Here is a 19,675-nt window from a genome sequence, read left to right as displayed (position 1 = left end):
GGAGGAGATTTTAATAGACCAAACATAGACTAAGACAGTCAGAGCATTAATGGCTGAGATGGGGTGAGGTTTGTTGAGTGTGTTCAGGAACGTTTCCTCAGGCAACATATAGAGAACCCTATCAGGGAGAGCGCACAACTTGGCCTATTCTTGGGAAATAGAGCAGGGCAAGTGACTTGAAGCGTCAACGGGCGAGACTTATGGGACCAGCGACCATGCTTCTATTAGTTTTTAAATAGTTCTGGGAAAGAACAGGGCTCGTCCACAAATTCAAGTTCTAAATTGGGGCAAGGCAAAATGTTATTGTATGAGACAAAAGCTTGTAAAAGGTGATTGGAGTGTATTTAAGAGGGAACTGCAGATGCTGGAGAATCGAAGGTTACACAAAAAAGCTGGAGAAACTCAGCGGGTGCAGCAGCATCTATGGAGCGAAGGAAATAGGCAACGTTTCGGGCCGAAACCCTTCTTCAGACTGATCGGGGGCAGGGACAAGAAAGGGAAAAGCAGGAGGAGCCCGAAGGCTGGGGGATGGGAGGAGACAGCAGGGGGGCTGAGGAAGGGGAGGAGACAGCAAGGACTAACAAAATTGGGAGAATTCGATGTTCATGCCCCCGGGATGCAGACTCCCCAAACGGAATATGAGGTGCTGTTCCTCCAATTTCCGGTGCTGCTCGCTGTGGCCATGGAGGAGACCCAGGACAGAGAGGTCGGAGACGGAGTGGGAGGGGGAGTTGAAGTGCTGAGCCACCGGGAGGTCAGCTTGGTTATTGCGGACCGAGCGGAGGTGTTCGGCGAAACGATCGCCCAACCTCCGCTTGGTCTCACCGATATAGATCTGCTGACATCTAGAGCAGCGGACGCAATAGATGAGGTTGGAAGAGATGCAGGTAAACCTCTGTCGCACCTGGAACGATTGCTTGGGTCCTTGAACGGAGTCGAGGGGGGAGGTAAAGGGACAAGTGTTGCATTTCTTGCGGTTGCAAGGGAAAGTTCCCGGGGAGGGGGTGGACCGAGAGGGAAGGGAAGAATTGACAAGGGAGTTATGGAGGGAGCGGTCTTTGCGGAAGGCAGATATGGGGGGAGATGGGAAGATGTGGCGAGTGGTGGGGTCACGTTGGAGGTGGCGAAACTGACGGAGGATTACTTTTTGTATGTGACGGCTGGTGGGGTGAAAGGTGTGAGGACTAGGGGGACTCGGCCCTTGTTGCGAGTGCGGGGATGGGGAGAGAGAGCAGTGTTGCGGGGTATGGACGAGACCCTGGTGCGAGCCTCATTTATGGTGGAGGAGGGGAACCCCCGTTCCCTGAATAGTGAGGACATTTCAGATGTCCTGGTGTGGAACGCCTCATCCGTGGAGCAGATGCGGCGTAGACGGAGGAATTGGGAGTAGGGGATGGAGTCCTTACAGGAAGCAGGGTGGGAAGAAGTGTAGTCCAGATAGCCATGGGTGTCAGTGGGTTTATAGTGTATGTCGGTCAGAAGTCTATCACCTGCAATGGAGATAGTGAGGTCAAGGAATGGTAGGGAAGTGTCGGAAATGGTCCAGGTGTATTTGAGTGCCGGATGGAAGTTAGTGGTGAAGTGGATGAAGTCAGTCAGTTGTGTGCGGGTGCAGGAGGTGGCACCAAAGCAGTCGTCGATGTAGCGGAGGTAGAGGTCGGGGATGGGGCCCTGGTATGTATTGAACAAGGATTGCTCGACGTAACCTACAAATAGGCAGGCATAGCTGGGGCCCATGCGTGTGCCCATAGCTACGCCTTGTATTTGGAGGAAATGGGAGGAGTCGAACGTGAAGTTATTGAGGGTAAGGACCAGCTCCGCTAGGCGGAGGAGAGTGTCAGTGGCTGGGTATAGGTTGCTTCTCTGGTCGAGGAAGAACCGGAGGGCTATGAGACCATCGTGGTGGGGGATGGAGGTGTATAGTGATTGGACGTCCATGGTGAAGATGAGGGGGTGAGGGCCTAGAGAATTGAATGCGCGGAGACGACGGAGAGTGTCTGAGGTGTCTTGAACATAGGTAGGGAGGGATTTAACCAAGGGTGATAGGATGGAGTCAAGGTATTTGGAAATGAGTTCGGTGGGGCACGAACAGGCGGAGACAATGGGTCTTCCGGGACAGTCAGGTTTGTGGATTTTAGGGAGAAGGTAAAATCGGGCTGTGCGGGGCTGGGGAACGATGAGGTTGGAGGCTCGGTCGGGTAGGGCATTGGAGTGGATGAAGTTGGTGATGGTGCTGGAGATGGTGGCCTGGTGCTCGTCAGTGGGGTCATGGTCCAGGGGTAAGTAGGAGGAGGTGTCCGATAGTTGGCGCGTGGCCTCAGCTTTGTAGAGATCGGCGCGCCAGACTACCACGGCACCTCCCTTGTCAGCGGGTTTGATAACCAAATCTGGGTTGTTGCGGAGTGAGTCGATGGCAGAACGTTCATGTGGTGAGAGATTGGAGTGTATTGTTTGCCAACAAAGAACGACTATCAAGTGGGAGGCTTTTCAAAGTGAGATAGCGAGAGTTCAAGGACTGCATGTTCCTGTTGGAGCGAAGAGCAAGTTTGGCTGGAGTTTAGAATCCTGAACGATGGGCGGAATTGAGTCTCGGGTCAGAAAAATAGGAGGAGGCAAGTGCCAGGTACAAGCAGCTGGGATCAAGCAAATCCCTGGAGGAGTATAGAGGATGCAGAGGTACACTTATGTTTAGTTTAGAGATACAGAAATAAATCAGGAGGGGAAAAAAGGGTGGTGAGATAGCTTTGGCAGAGAAGATTAAGGAGAAGATTAAGGAGTATCCAAAGGGACTTGATAAATATATTATAGAAAAATGAGAAACCAGGCAGATCCAAATTAAAACACGGCTAATTCTATCTCATTTCAGAACAGATAGACTAATATCAGCTAGTTCAGAATGGCTAACTCACAGGTAGTGAGTGGGGAATAAAGTTAAGGTGTATATTTCCTGACAATTTTCTCCTTCCTTTCGATACATGATAATGCCATGAAATCTTACCTGGAGCTAAAACATATCAAGTCTAAAATAGCCTGTTCCCTCATAGGAGAGCATAAAATATAAAGGAGCACGTCAAATCAATTTAAAGCTCAGATTTATAACAATTTCGGAGGTTTCAATCAAATCCACAGTTTGGAGTACTGAACACTAAATTGTAACAATTTTAACAATGAGATTATTCTTATACAACAATTTCTTAAATTCCAATTGATGATACCTGAGAGATTAAAATCAATAACATGCCACTGACCAATTATTGCTTATTCTTTAAAAATAATAGCGAGAGGAAATACACAAAATGTTGGAAGACATTCATCATGTCAAGCAGCATCTGCGGAGAAAGACAGCTAACATTTCAGATTAATGATACTTTGTAAGAACCCCAAGTATCCTTTTCTCCTTCCACCGAATCTGCTTGACCTATTTCCAGCATTTTCTGCTTTTGTTTCAGATTTACCGCATCTGCAGTTTTTATTCCCAAACTGTAACTTATACATAAATCTTTTTTTCGAGGAGCTTACTATGAAACGAAGCTATTAAAGGAGAAGAGATAGGTATAGAGCTGGTGTTGTTCTAGCAAGGAACTAAGGAATTCTTTAGAACACCATCCCTTTAAGTTGACAGCATTTAGTACAATGACCAAGTGTGTAGCACTCCCGAGAATAATCCCAACTATTTCTCAAATAAGATCTGTGTTTGATGTATTCCATGAGGGTTAGGCATTAAGTGCAGCTCCTGTGTGATTTTCACCATGATAAGAGTCAAAACAACCCGACTAGCATGATGATGCTATCTTGTCATGCCATGAAAGTCTGCTGATCCACAATTTACAAATCCACGTACTGATTCACCGTTCAGTCCCGCAGACAACAAAGCAATTGATCATAAGGAAAACTGTAACAGCGGATTTTGACTTGATCACAAACTCTTATCGATTGGTACCTGGATCCCACCTTCTCACAAGCCATTGATGGATGCAAAATGAACTGGACTATTCACAAACTCAACACCTCACATAATCCTGTGCTGAACTTCTGAGCTTTACGTCATCTTCAAGATAAATTTAACAACATTCAAAAAGTACAATAACAACATTTAAAAGATACTTGGAGGTACATGGATAGGTGAACGCAGGGACGTGGCACTAGTGTAGATGGGGCATCTTGGTTGGCTTGGGCAAGTTGGGCTTAAGGGCCTGTTTCCGTGTTGTATGAATCTTTAAACACCATTTCTATTTAAATCCACAATGTTGCCCAGCACCACTGCTGTTGCAGTTGCTATGAATGCTTTTGCTAGGTTTAAAGTTTGCTGACTGCTGCCATCTTTCCATCTTTTACCCTTCACGAGCTCGACCTCGAGCTCATCCAAAACTGCTGCCTGGATCATGAATCTGACCCATCAGCCACGTGCTCATTGATCTACTTTTGTCTCGGCTCTGTGTTCAGTACAACTGTGGCTTTGTGCCTCCCCATCTCCATCTTTGCCCTCCTGCACCTCAACCCACCATCAAACTTCAGCTTCTGTTCATTTCTCCTTCATCTCACCACTCCAAGCCATCTCAATTCATTAATTCCTACCTGGATTCCATCAAATCCCTCTTCTTATCTGCTATGCTCCTTCAAACGTGCTTCTTTATCATCACCTGTCCCAGTAACTGCTGTTGGTTTTTGTTTAGGTATACTCCTGTGTGATCTTGAGTGCTTCGCCACATTGAAAATCTTTGTGTATATGCAAATTATTGGGAATAAACAACAAAAAAGCTGAAGTTCTGAAAGACATTTTCATGAAAACTGAACAACCTTGACATTAAATCAGTTGTTCTTGCCTGAGATATTGTCAGGACCTACTGAGTGTTGCCAGCATTTTTTCTTTTACTTTTTCAACTTAAACATAGATTCTGCTGTTATTTACCTAACGCTTGAAATATTCAGTTAATCTTAGTTCAATGTGGGGGTGATTTTTTTTTTAGTTATTATCATTGTTTGGTAAAATTTGTTCCATACAAAGTACAAAGTATCTTCAGCAAACTCACTCAACAATTGGCTTCAATAATAAATTGCTCAATGGGTGATAGCCATAACTAGTATATTTGCATGTAAAGTCATTGATTGCTGTCCACATTCTTCCATTCCACCCTTTTACCATTCCCCAGACATTCACCGATGAGCATTTCTACGACTTCCACAAAAATTCTGATGGGCTGACAAGTCTTGGCGCAAAATACATATTATAAAAGCTGCATTCTGAAAGCAGAATAACATATTGACACAACAGAGTTTTATCAATGTAAAAATATATATATTTTTTACGGTGAAGATCGTTGGGAATGCAACACCATTGGTGAAAAAATATGTATTCCAGCCCTGCACATGCCTTCAATTCTCATTGAAATGAAATTCCCAGAAAGTACTAATGCTAAGAAGGGGAGGGGGGCGCAAACAAGTTTCTGTGCATTGTGGACAGATCAAGTCACTAACATTCTACATTCTCAACCATTTCGCCCCTTTTTATAAGATAAAGTCATTTTGCTCTCAAGTATGAACAGCTTATCACTTGTTAAAGAAGGTTCAAGTTATCACAAACAAGCATGCTAATGTCAAGAATCCTTATCAAAAGGTTACTTTTCCGCAATTACTAATTGAATCCAGAGGCAACACACAGGGCACAAAACTGCTTCTAAACCACATGCTTTTAAGAGAAAAACTATGAAGCATGGCAGGGTAACTTTCTAAAAACGACAAGCAAAATCTATTCGACAATAAGCAGTTAGGTTTCTCACTCTGATGACCTTAGTTTACTTCCGATCACAGTCTTTGCACTGGAATAGAAAAAAAAAACACTTGCTTAGAAGAATGGTAAGTTGTCACGTGGAAATAAGTCCCCTTGAAAAGGATAAAGAAAATTTGTGTGTATTTAGGTGTTCAGGTTGCAAGCTGAATTCCTGGATCCACTTTGTTGACCATCCGCTACACATACACATCTTTGCAACCTATTGATGTGATCAGCACTAATGCAAACCTCATTGAATCAGATGTTTTCTTTGTGTTTCCCAATGACCCATGTATTGAGCTCCAGACACATGGGCAAATCAATGTGCCATTCAGCCCTGGAGAGCATTTGGGGCTACAGTCTTAATAAGGAAGGTTAGTTGCTTCACTTAGAGAAAGGGTAGCGCTCAAGGGGTATTAAACACAATGTTTGTTTTTACCCAAAAGATCAGAAAGAATGAAAAAAAGGTAAAATTCTATGGTAACATAAATATTATTTTGGCAAACACTTAAGCAAATTGATTGTGACTGAAAGTCTGACTGTGGCGTGTCTAGATATTTGCTCTTCCAGATGCAGCAAGCATCCAGGGTTGGGTTATCTCGATTCCTTGGTCGGGGGGAGTCCACCCCCTGCCACGCTACCATGTAATCCTGTGCTACCTGCTCCATGGTCGGATAGTCGGCGGCTAAACTGTCTCCCCCAGGTGAGGAGGGGGCTGTGGAACCCCAGCAGGACCACAAACAAGACCTGTCAAAGGGCGGGTGAGCTCCTAGTGAGCCAACGGCCATCCACACTTCAGCAGAAGTTGTGATCATGGTCGTACATAGCATTGTAAGGCACCGTGCCCGTCGATGTTTTCATCGATGATGATGATGATGATGATTCCTTGTTGATCAGAATCTATGGAATCACTATGCAGCGCCTGGATCTTTATAACTTTAAAGGCAATGACCATTGGTATCCTAGACGCAGTTTGGTAAGACCCTGTGTTAAGATCCAGTGGGCTTGGATCTTTGTTAGCTTATGACCTTAGACTTGTGGCAAATTATGTGAAGGCTGTATTTAGATCTCACGTGGTCTAGATACAATGCATCTGTATCTGTGATATGAAGCACGCCTCTGCCTATGGTACTCTATGGGTATATATCTGGACTTATGGTCGTCTAGCTAATGCATGTCTGATCTCTGCTCTTCAATTTGTAGTTTATGTTGCTGTTTGCATGGAACAGACTTTATTTTCAGGGATGTTCATGCATGAAATTGGACATCACTTGTCTTGCCGGGACACATCCTTCACACAACAAGGAGTGCATGGCTGCATGTAAAACTGAATCCATGAATCTGTTCCTGGGATAGTGTGGATGGATTTTTTTCTCCTTCATGCTGGCAGGAACCTGCAGGTGTCTACATATTTAGTTGAATCCAAACTAAATCGAAACCGTGCCAGCGCTGTTTTGAAAGATCTCAGTGTGCAAAACTGGAATCCAGCTCCGATAGGTGCCTTTAGCTCACACCAATGACTATGACTGTTGGGATTCAACACAGCCAGCATGGAAAAGGTGCGGTAAAACTTTATCTCTTTAGTTGCAACCAATAATATAATATCAGCAAGCTGGAAGCCCACATCACTGGGACTGGTCCTGGGAGTGGGATGAATGCACGTTTAGAGCCTGATCCATAAGGTACCTTTGTATGGACATATTTAGTTTATATGCTAAAAATGTGATGACAGTGCACAGTTTTAAAATAGGACTTACTTGATGTAATAGGGGACCTTGTTGGGTGATATTGCTCGCTCCCAAGGATCTTGGACAGAAGCTGAAATCGAGAAGCCAAAGAGAAAAAAAGGTTAAGTCTAGTGTAAATAAGAAAAAAAATACATAAATCATTAAAATGACTATTTTTTATACCCAGCTCTGCAGATCTCCATCTGTTTGCTCAGCTGCCCATGAAGAAGGAAAGGATTAACCCAGTGGTCTGAGACATTTTTCTATAAATCTGTTTGAAATTGAACTCTATCAACCATAAAACGTAATGGTGAAGCACTTGGGTTGTGCACCGAAGGTGTTGATAATTACAGTGTGTATTGCCTTTAGTCTCGCCATCACATTGCAGAATGAAAAACAAACTGAAATAGCCTGGTAAACAATGAGTTGACCCAGCTCCCATTATACCCAGTATAATAGCATGATACAATCAGTAGAAATAAACCTCTTGTAAAATATTGAAATTATAGCCATGAAACACTGTGTATTTTCCGTGAAAATTAACCACTCTACCTACTTAAGGTAATGTGCATTAACCAGCATCTGCAGTTCTTTGTTTCTACATTCAAGTTGAAAGTGGGTTAATCTTAATGGGTTTGCAATCAGATTTCTGCACATCCCTGCTTTGCAGCTACTTATTGTCAAACGTTGATCAGCATTAGCAACTTTGACTATCACATTTTTAGGTTTAGGTTCAGGTTTATCATTGTCACGTGTTCCAAGGTGCAATGAAAAGCTTTGTTTTGCATGCTGTACAATCAGATCAGATAATCTTGGACATACATTTTATAGTCAAGTCAAACTCAAGTGCAATAATGAAGAAACAGTGCAGAATATTGTTCACAGGATTATAGCGCACCAGTTCCATAGACACAGTCCAATGTTCACAATGGGGTAGAGGTGAATTGGATGGCATCTTAGCTGATTGCAGAAGCCTGATAACAGAGAGGAAGAAGCTTTTTCCTGAGTCTAGTCAAGTCTAGTCAAGTCAAGTCACATTTATTTATATAGCACATTTAAAAAACAACTCTCGCTGGCCAAAGTGCTTTACATTTGTTATAAGAATAGCACAACAAAACAGACTACATACATATATACATGTAGCCCTCACTCAGAGGACGTGTGAGCACTTTCAAGCTTCTGCATTTTCTGCTTTGGGCAGACTGATGTGGTGGTGGTGGGGATGGGAAGCGAAAGGAAGAGGTGGAGACAGTGGGCTGTGGGAGAACTCTGACATCAGTCTGAAGAAGGGTCTCAACCCGAAATGTCACCTATTCCTTCGCTCCATAGATGCTGCCTCACCCGCTGAGTTTCTCCAGCATTTTTATCTACCTTCGATTTTTTCCAGCATCTGCAGTTCCTTCTTAAACTCTTAACCATATTAGATTATTATCGCTGAGGGATTGTGCAGTGTTGAGGAGCCAGATGGTTGCTGTTGAACCTGGAGGTTTAGTTCAGTATATTATTTTTACCTGTGCTGAGAAACTGTGAAAAGCCTTTGTGTGTTGCGCAGTCAAGAGTAAAGGCTATACATGAATATAATCGAGTGAAAAGATAAAAGATAAAGGGCACAACATTTAGTGCAAAGATTTAATATTGAATTCCGATAAATTTCAATTAAAGAAAGTTCAAAAGTCTCCAATGAGTTAGGAGGGAGTTCAGGATCGCACTCTAGCTGATGAGTTGACTGTTTAGTTGCCTGATAACATCTGGGAATAAACTGTTCCTGAATATGGAGGTAGACACAAAATGCTGGAGTAACGCAGCAGGAAAGGCAGCTTCTCTGGAGAGAAGGAATGCGTGATGTTTTGGATCGAGACCCTTCTTCAGACTCTGAATCTGGAGCTAGATGTTTTCAAAATTGAGCTTTTTGTTAGGCTCCTGTACCTTCTTCCTGGTGGGGAGATCAGTATTCTCAGGTAATTTCTACCACTTACTGCAGTTCCTCATTCCTGGGCATTTGAGTGACAAAATTAGCCCATGATGTAACCAATTAGTATGCTTCACCCATTCACTTGGGGAGGTTCAATAGAGTATTGAACATTTTAAATCTGCTCAATCATCTAAGGAAGTAGAGGCACTGATGAGCTCTCTTTGTGACAGATCTTCAGAGATGTGTAAAATAGCTCAGGTATGCCCCATGGATAAAAATTAAGGCAAAGCCAAAACTTCCAGTCCTCGCCTCATTGGCTTGATCAAAATTAGCAAGATGCCATCATCATCACTTCCTGAACAGTAACGTGTTCACCAAAGCACAGTTTGGATTCAGCTGGGACCACTCACACAAAGAACATGGACACAAGAGATATATTCCAGAGATGAGGTGGAGCTAACAAATCTCATCACCAAGGTATACATAGAAACATAGAAAATAGGTGCAGGAGTAGGCCAATCGGCCATTCGAGCCTGCACCGCCATTCAACATGATCATGGCTGATCATCCACAATCAGTACCCCGTGATCAGGTGAAGGCAACGTTCACAAGGCCGAGTATATCTGACGTTTAACAGGAGCGAGAGGGAAGCACTCCACTAACTGGTGTTAGACCACATCCTAGACCAATTGCCATTAGTCTTCCTTCATTGGCAGTCCCTCACCTCCACTCTGGTTTTGTGGGTCTTGAAAAGATTAATGCAGCCAATGCAGGAACTGCGGATGCCTCCACACATGGGGATGAAGGACCCGATAGGGTTGAGGGAAGAGGGTGCTGAGACAGGTTAGTGAGACAATATGCTCCTTTGGCCGCTTGTGCAGGGCTTCCATGTGCTCTCGATGTATGGCCTCCAGGTTTTCAACATCATCACAAACATGTTGGTAGTATTGGTGGTATGCAGGATCACTGCTGCCCAATGAATCAGGAGATTTGTGTCAGATCTAGGGTCCTGATCTCCAAGAACACTTTTCCTCAATTGAGTAAGAGAAGCAAAGATTTATACAGCATGGAAACAGACCCTTCAGCCCAATTTGTGCCTGTTGATCAAGTTACTCAACTACTTCTATTTCTGCCTATGCAGCAACTAAGAACTGCAGATGCTGGTTTATACCCAAGATAGACACAAAGTGCTGGAGTAACTCAGCAGGCCAGGTAGCATCTCTGGAGAAAAAGGATGGGTGACATTTTAGGTCAAGACTCTTCTTCAGTTACTTTAGCACTTTGTGTCTTTCTATTTTTGCCCATTTTTGGCCAGTATCTCTAAACCTTTCCCTATCCATGTACATGTCCAAATACTTTAAACATAATTGTAGCCCTGTGCTCAACCTCCAATCTGGAGAACCAGTGGCAATTACAGCCTGTGAAACCAAGAAGATCTCCCCGTTGGCTTGCAATCTTGTCATGGTCGGGGAGCTTGTGTGTCTCAGTGACCCCTCGAGTTATGCCAGCGGGAGATTCATCTCCAGTTAGGGTCTCCCATGCTGGACAGGTTGAAGGGTAGAGGTGAGACGAAGAGCGATCCACTGGAGGTTGAGCACAGGGCTAACAACCCTGTCTTGTAAAACAAATATGTTACAGAAACAGCAACTGAAGGAATCAACACTACTGGGCGTGATGGACTTCCAGGGCTAATGACAGATACTGAATGTCAATTGTGAAAGCCGAAAGGAAGCCACTGGCAGGAAGGTGGAAGTTCTAAATGCCAAACATAAGACTAGGATAGGTTTTTGAAATGTACGAACAATGTACAACACAGGGAAACCAGCACAAGTGATATCAGAGATGAGACGCTACAACCTAGATATTCTTGGAGTAAGTGAAAGTAGATGGACGGGATCTGGGAGACTTAGGACCGGCACAGGGGATACAGCGTTGTACCCAGGAAGGGATGATGAGAATCACAGAGAAGGAGTAGCCATCATTTTAAAGAAAGGAGTAGAGAATAGTTTGATAGAGTGGGAACCTGTCAATAGTAGACTCATGAAGATCAGATGGGGGGGGGGGGGGGGGGGGGGGGGGGGGAGCAAATTAATACAACAACCATCACAGTGTTATGCTCCAATGATAGTGATGATAGTGTAAGGATGAATTCTATGAGCAACTACAGGCTGAGTTAGAAAACACACCAATACATGACATGGAGATTGGGATGGGGGACCTGAATGCCAAGGTTGGAAACAACAACACAGACCAGGAAAGAGCTATGCGGGGGGGGGGGTTTGGTACTATGAATGAGAATGGAGAGAGACTAATAGAACTCTGGACCACTTACAACCTAGTAATTGGAGGGACCCTCTTTCCGCACAGAGACATCCACAAACTGACATGGTACTCTCCAAATGGAAAGGATAAGAATCAGATAGACCACTTGATGATTAACGTCACATGGAGACGCTCATTACTTGATGTTTAGGTTAAACGGGAAGTTGATGGTAACCACCTAGGCCTGGCCATTCTCAAAGTAAAACTGAGGAAAACAGGGAGCAAAAGGACAAGCAGGCAACAGTTTGACGTTGAGAAACTACATGACCCAAAAGTGAAAGGCTCTTTCGTGTTACAATGAAGGAACAGGTTTCAGGCACTAGCAGATATGGACAATCACACAGAGGCAAATGCAAATGATATTAATACTGTGTGAGAACAAATCAAAATAGCTTATGTGAAAACCAGTGAGGCCTGCCTGGGGTTTAAGCAGAAGACAAAAAAGGAGTGGGTGACTGAAGACACATGGCTAATCATTGTAAATAGGAGAAAATTAAAGAAGCAAATAAATGAGACAAAGTCCAAACGGCTGCAAGAAAGATACAAGATGCAGTACCAAGAAGCAAACAAAGCAGTTCAGAGGAAAGCCAGAGCTGACAAACGGGCGTACCTGGAAGATGTTGCTAATCAAGCTGAAGATGCAGCTGAGAAAGGGAGCAAGGGAAAGTCTACAAGATAACCAAGATAATCTGTGGCAAAAATAGTCGAACCACTGAGACACCAATTGTAGACAAAAAGAGCCGACTCCTAACAACAGAAGCAGAACAAGAAGCTCGCTGGATGGAACACTTTAATGAAGTACTGAATAGAGCACCGCCCATTATAAAGGCTAACACACCCAACAAGCAGAGGATGACCTGGACACTAGCACTGAACCCCAACTAAGGAGGAAATTGTTAGCCATTATGTCTCTCAAAAGTGGAAAAGCCCCAGGCCAAGATAACCTCAATGCAGAACTGTTCAAGGCAACCCAGAACTTGCAGCTGAGGTATGTATTTGTACCACTTTTCACAGCACTTTGGGAAAGGAAGGATATACCTGATGACTGGTCAGAAGGAGTCATCATTAGGATACCAAAGAAAGGCAACTTAAGCGAGTGTAACAATTGGAGAGGGATCACTCTTCTATCAATTCCAAGCAAAATTCTGGCAAAGATTATTATACAACGTGTCTTAGAAGTAGTAGACAAACAGCTCAGGAAAGAACAGGCAGGATTTTGCGGTGGGAGAGGATGCATTAACCAGATATTTGCCCTTCGTAACATTATAGAACAGTGTACAGTGGCAGAGACAGATATACATCAACTTTGTTGATTTCGAGAAAGCATTTGATAGCATCCACCGAGACAGCCTCTGGGGCATACTACGAATGTATGGGATCCCACAGCATATGGCCAAAGTCATTAAGAGCTTCTACTCAAACTTCTCCTGCAGAGTGCGGAACAGTAACCACACATTCCAGGTGAAGACAGGAGTCCGACAAGAGTGTGTCAGTGCTGCTCTTCAATATTGTTAGTGACTGGGTAATGCGTCAGACAAACAAAGACCAAGCAAGAGGCATACAATGGACCCTCTTCTCAGCATTGGAAGACCTTGAATTTGTTGATGACTTGGCTCTGGTCTCCCACACTCACAAGCACATGCAGGAAAAAAACATCCCGTCTCAGTGACTTTGCACAACAAATTGGCATGAAGATAAACCTGAAAAAATCTGAAATAGTGACACTAAACATCCAAAACCCCTTGAAAATCCAAGTGAATGGAAACAATCTTCCCATAACTGAGGAGTTTACCTATCTTGGTAGCAAAGTCAGACACGATGGTGAAGCACGCAATGACATCAAGAACCGGCTAAACAAGGCTAGGAATGTTTTCAGAATGCTAAACAATGTATGGAGGTGCCGGCAATACAGCACCAAGACCAAGCTGGTTATACCAGAGCTGTGTCCTCTCCACCCTCCTATATGGCTCGGAGTGCTGGAGAACGACAGTGAGCGACATCAACTATCTGTCGGTCTTCCATACTAAGAACCTGAAAAGAATCCTTAGAATATTTTGGCCAAGCACCGTATCCAACCAAAATCTCCTTGCTCAATACCAACAAGAGAGCATGGTCACCCTCATCATGAGAAGGCGCTGGAACTGGATTGGCCATATACTGAGAAGAGAACCAGACAGCATCCCAAGAATAGCCCTGCACTGGACACCGGAAGGGACAAGGAAAAGAGGGAGACCCAAAACCACCTGGCGTCGAACTGTAGAGGAGGAAATGAAAACAATGGACCTGACCTGGGGTAGTGTCCAGAAGCTAGCCCAGAACAGACAGGAGTGGAGGACCTTAGTTGCTGCCCTACATGCCAGGAGGCATAATAGGCAGTAAGTAAGTAAGTGAGTAGCTGCCTCATTTACCTCCTCTGGCAGCTGTTTCTATAAACCTGCCAACCTCTAGATAGCGTGTTTAAGAAGGAACTGCAGACGCTGGAAAATCGAAGGTACACAAAAATGCTGGAGAAACTCAGCGGGTGCAGCAACATCTATGGAGGGAAGGAAATAGGTCATGTTTCGGGCCTGAATCCCTTCTTCAGAAGAAGGGTTTCGTCCCGAAACGTTGCCTATTTCCTTCGCTCCATAGATGCTGCTGCACCCGCTGAGTCTCTCCAGCATTTTTGTGTACTCTCTGGATAGCATTGCCTATTTCCTTCGCTCCATAGGTGCTGCCTCACCTGCTGAGTTTCTCCGGCATTTTTGTCTACCCTCTGGATAAACCTATCCTTCAGGTTCCCTTTAAATCTTTACCCTCATATTTTAAATCTGTCCTCTAAATTTAGATTCCCTTATTCTGGAAAAAAAAAATCATTGTGATTATCCACTTTATGTCCCTGAAGATTTTATTAACCTTTATAACGCAATCTCACAGCCTCCTTTTCTCTTGGGTAAAGAGTCTCAGCTTGTCCAACCTCTGCTTTTAACTCAAGCCCTTCAGTCCCGGTTACATGCTTGTGTTTTCTTTTGGCATCCTCTCTCGCTTAATAACATTCCCTTTACAGCGTGGTAATGGAAACAGCAAACAATACTCTCAGCACTGTCTCACCAATTGACGATAGCCTGTGTTGGAGCATTAAAGATCTTGGTGACTTTCATCGTCTACCTTTGTCACAGTGGTTCTGAGTTAAGATGTGGTCTAGGGTCTCACTGCTCAGCTTTAATGACAGAGGTCAAGGTGGTGGCAAAGGCCACCACCCTCAGTGTTGTGAGCAGGCGGTAGCTAAGAACTTGACCTCCGGGTTCAGGCAGTATTTGCACCCTGCAGCGTGACAACTGACGTTGGAGTTAGCTTGGTTCTGGAGGGCTTGGTTGAAAAGTACACCTCTTGTTCTGAAGATCAGTTCCACTGCCACAATAAGTTTACAGTAAGAGAGGTTGCAAAACTGTGGCACAACTGAGATGGTAGAGTGGCTGCCGCACAGTGCCAGAGATTTGATTTTGATCCTTATCTCAGGTGCTGTCTGTGTGGAGTTTGCATGTTCCCCCTGTGATCACATGGATTTCCTCCATGTGCTCTCTTTTTCCACCCACATCCCAAAGATGTGTGGGTTTGTAGGTTAATTGTGTAAATTGCGCCTAGTGTGTAGGGAGTGGATGAGAAAGTGGGATAACATAGAACTAGTGAGAACCGATGATTGAAAGTTGCTGAGGACTCGATGCAGTGTAGGGCCTGTTTTCATGATGCACCCTGAAAGTAAACTAAACAAAACTATCATGTGTTGTGGCCACGACATAGCCCTATTTGATACCACTGTTCTCTGAGATTTGCTCTGTTGTAGACCTATCGATTAGTTTCATGGCTTACATGCCATCATGGAGCAAAAATAAGATGGATATTTATGTTGGCAGCTGAAATTGAGGATGCTGTTCGACAATGCTTCCAGCTCCAACACACTCAAGTTGACCATCTAGAAAAAGGGAGCCAGCAGATCAGCACTCCATCCTTCATCTTACAAATGCATTCCCTCCACCAACAGCACACAATGGCACATTATACCCGACCTAAAAGATTCACTGCAGCAATTAATTGTTATAAGGATATAATTTGCCACGGTTGTCAATTGCCAAGCCAAGGGTAGATAACTACATATCAATTCCTCATCTTACCTGGGACACAAAAAAGATAGTGGGTACATGAAAAACAACATGGATTTTGAGTATACCTCCAAACCACATCATCTTGATTTGGAAATGTACTTGCAATCCTTGATCAATACCATGCTGAATCAAAACCTTGAAACTTCCTATTGCATAGTACTGTGGGAGTATATTCACCACAAGGGTAGTGGTGACTCAAGGTGGCATGTATCTCTTAACTTCCCTGAAGACATTGAGCAAAGTTAATGACTGCTGGCTGCACACATCCAATGGATTGTTTTTTTTTTAATGCAATACTTAGCAATACAACACATTTTCTAGTTACTAACTAAAAAATAAGGTAATTTAGCACTTTGCTGTTTTGGATACTTGCGTAAATTGACTGCCTCTCATTTCCACAATGCTATTCTGACTTAACCTCAAATTACACCCCCTGGGACATGCTGTGGTTTTGAAGAGAGCTGTATAAATGTAAATGTAATGGTCCACTGGGCAAATGCATCACTTGATGCAATGGACAGATCGGAAAAATCCCAGAATTGAACTGTGAATTTATCTGGGGTAGCAGTAACAGTATCCACAGATTTCCTGAATGAATGAGCATGAAATGTCAAAAGGAAAGCAATTTTCTTTAAAAACCAAGCAATCCCTGGAATGTGATAGGAAAAGCATCAAGCAGTAATTTACTCTGCTGGAGTGATATCGGGAGGCAGGTACATTCCTAAAATTAGTAATAATCACACTGATCCGGTTGAAAAACCAGTTGAAAGCTTCTCCACAACACTGTCCTCACAACTTCCATTGTAGATGGACTGTAAAGTAACTCTGAATAAGATGAAATTTCTCTTGTAAAAGGTAGGCTTTGGAACATTACTAAGGAGTAAATGAGCACCAGTCAGTCTGCTAAAACTTGTTGCAATGTTCAAGGGGTTGCCAGAGCAACCTTTAAGGCAAGTCAGTGCTTGCACAGTGACAAAGAGTCCAGAGAATGATCTACTGGCAAAATTATGTTAACCCATGAATATCCATGAATTTCCCGTCTTGTTAACTTTGACAAATCAATTAAGGATAAAGGATACAGCATTAATGAAGTCCTGGTATTGTCAATGATTTCAAATTATTTTAGGATAATAGTTTTTTGTACATAACAGCACTTGCTAACTTTTATTCCAGATTCCAGTCAAGTAATATACTTTTTATCACCTTTCAAGACTGTCTCTACAGATTTACCAATCCCAATGATGTTAAAACCTCCCTTTACATGGCAGGATAGATGTTACATCTACAATTACCAAATCATCATGCTTCAGCAAGTACTAAACTGTTTACGTTCAAATAGTTCAGGATTATTGTCATTCTTCTTCTCTCGTAAAGTCTCATGGTGTTGTGGGATAGTGAGCCTGCCATCTTGCATGAACATGTGGTTACCTGTGACAATAGGCTTGCATTTATGTAGCAATTTATATTGCATTTATATACCAGCCTCAGCTCATTGTAAAGAAAGCAGTAGAGGAAATATGAACATTTCTGCTGATGTGGTGGAAAACACATATAGTACATTTCAAAATTCTCCAGTGATACAAGCATTCACTACTTGTACTTTAACACACAAAACTTGACATCAGCATTATTGTCACTGGCAACCATGAGAAAGTACGTGCTATAAAAATGTCTTGAGAGTTATGAGCAGAAACCCCTTGAGCTAACAGGTGATATCAATAGGAAAATAAACAGAAAGGACATCCATCCAACATATTTTCTATTTTACTCACAGGAAAATCAAGTGCAGCAAGAACATTGCAAAGAAACCTTCAACTTCAGAAGACATTTTAAAGGCCCTAGTTTTAATCACCTACTCTTTAGACTTTAGAGATACAGCATGGAAATAAGGCCTTCGGTTCCCAATCCTACACACTTGGGGCAATTTACACATTTTTAAATCAAAGCCAATTAACCTACAAACCTGTACATCTTTGGAGTATGCACCCGTAGTGAACCCACGCAGTCACAGGGAGAACGTACAAACACAATACAGACAGCACCTGTAGTCACAATCGAACCCGGGTCACTGGCACTGTAAGGCAGCAACTCTACCGCTGCGCCACTGTACCACCCCCGTACTCTTGACGATAAACTGTGCAGGTGTGGGTTGACATGGTGGGAGGGGGGTGGGGAAACAAAGGACAGAAACAAAGCTGGGCATTCAATGTTAGCTACTTACAGTAATCTATTCTTTGGGCGGCACTGTGGCGTATCGGTAGAGCTGCTGCCTTACAGTGCCAGAGACCTGGGTTCGATCCTGACTACAGGTGTTGTCTGTACATTCTCCTCATGACCAGCGTGGGTTTTCTCAGAGATCTTCAATTTCCTCCCACACTCCAAAGAAGTACAGGTTTGTAGGTGAATTGGCTTGGTATAAATGTAAATTATAAAATGTAAAATGTAGATTGTCCCTAGTGTGTGTGGGATAGTGTTAGTGTTCAAGATGGGTAATGACAATGTCGTCTTTATGATTTGCTAATTTCAAGGGATTCATTGTATCAAAGTACATTACAAATCCCTAATACTTTTCTCTGAACCTCGGTACAATAAACTAAATACTTGCATGGTATGGAATTGTTATCATTTATGGCTGGAGGATCTGTTTGCTTTGACGTCCTTTCGACATTACAGAATAAGGTACTCTGCATTCCATAATATAAACATGCGCACCATCAGGGAACTGAATTCAAGACACAAAGTGGTGGAGTAATACAATGGGTCAGGCAGTAGCTTTAGTCAGAGGGTGGTGAACCTGTGGAATTCATTGCCACAGACGCCGTGGAGGCCTTCAATCAATATTTTTAAGGCGGAGATTGACAGATTCTTGATTAGTACAGGTGTCAGGGGTTATGGGGAGAAGGCATGAGAATGGAGTTGAGAAGGAAACATATATCAGCCATGATTGAATGGCGGAGTGGACTTGATGGGCCGAATGGCCTAATTCTGCTCCTATAACTTGTGAACATGATCATCTCTAGAGAATATGGATAGGTGATGATTCAGGGCGGGACCTCTTCCAGTCTGATTGGCCTTTCAGTCTGAAGAGAAGTCCCGACCTGAAATGTCACCTATCCGTGTTCTCCAGGGATGCTGCCAGACCTGCTAAGTTACTCCAAAGCTTTGAGTATTTTATTTTTCCAGAGAGAAACCTACATGACCTCAGTCATCCCAATTTTTTGCAGTTGTTTGTGGGTAATCATTCCAATTTCAAAACATATCTGCCATTGTCCCAGGACCACCATCATCCACCCTGAACATTCATTCCTTTGGTACCAGCACACACTGCTTGCACGGCGCATTGGAGTTAATCACCCAGACTATTACAACAAAACCCCTCAAACCATAATCTCTTCCACCAAGAAGGGCAAGGGCAGCTGGTGCACTGGAAATACCCCCTTTAGTGCATTTATCTCCAAGTAGCACATTGTCCTCATTTGGAAATATATTGCCAGCAGTCTATCTTTGCTGGGTCTAAATTGTGGAACTCCTTTACCCAAGAGCAATATGGTAGTACAATAACCAGAAGGAACAGCGATGGTTCCAGAAGCCAACTTATTATCACCTTCTCAAGGGTAACCAGGGATGGGTAATACATACCGGTCTTACCAGTAATACTCCAATCCTAAGAAATTCATTACAAAAAACTGGTAATACAATTTCCCTGTACATCAACACGGATTACTATTTAAATTTACTTAATTGGCTGGAAAATGTTTTGAGGATATTTTGAGGGTTAACTCAGACCAACAACAATATGGAGACG

The 19,675-nt window shown here is 43.3% G+C and overlaps 1 protein-coding gene across 13 annotated transcripts in view; it reads right to left on the bottom strand.

Moving 5' to 3' along the window:
• dmd (dystrophin) overlaps positions 1–19,675 on the bottom strand; it is a 1,582,845-nt gene that overhangs the window by 135,785 nt on the left and 1,427,385 nt on the right. For 9 of the 13 annotated variants that reach the window (XM_055644518.1, XM_055644513.1, XM_055644514.1 and 6 more), the window contains 2 exons: positions 7,525–7,585; positions 5,778–5,816 (listed from right to left, as the gene is read on the bottom strand). In XM_055644518.1, coding sequence (XP_055500493.1) covers positions 5,778–5,816; positions 7,525–7,585 — 100 coding nt within the window. The remainder of the gene's footprint in view (positions 1–5,777; positions 5,817–7,524; positions 7,586–19,675) is intronic. The other 4 variants (XM_055644517.1, XM_055644520.1, XM_055644526.1 and 1 more) reach the window with 2 other exon arrangements.

The sequence above is a fragment of the Leucoraja erinacea genome, chromosome 13 (genome assembly GCF_028641065.1).
Source record: "Leucoraja erinacea ecotype New England chromosome 13, Leri_hhj_1, whole genome shotgun sequence".
NCBI lineage: Eukaryota > Metazoa > Chordata > Chondrichthyes > Rajiformes > Rajidae > Leucoraja > Leucoraja erinaceus.
The sequence above is the reverse complement of the archived record's forward strand: the minus strand, read 5'-3'. Positions and strand labels throughout refer to the sequence as shown.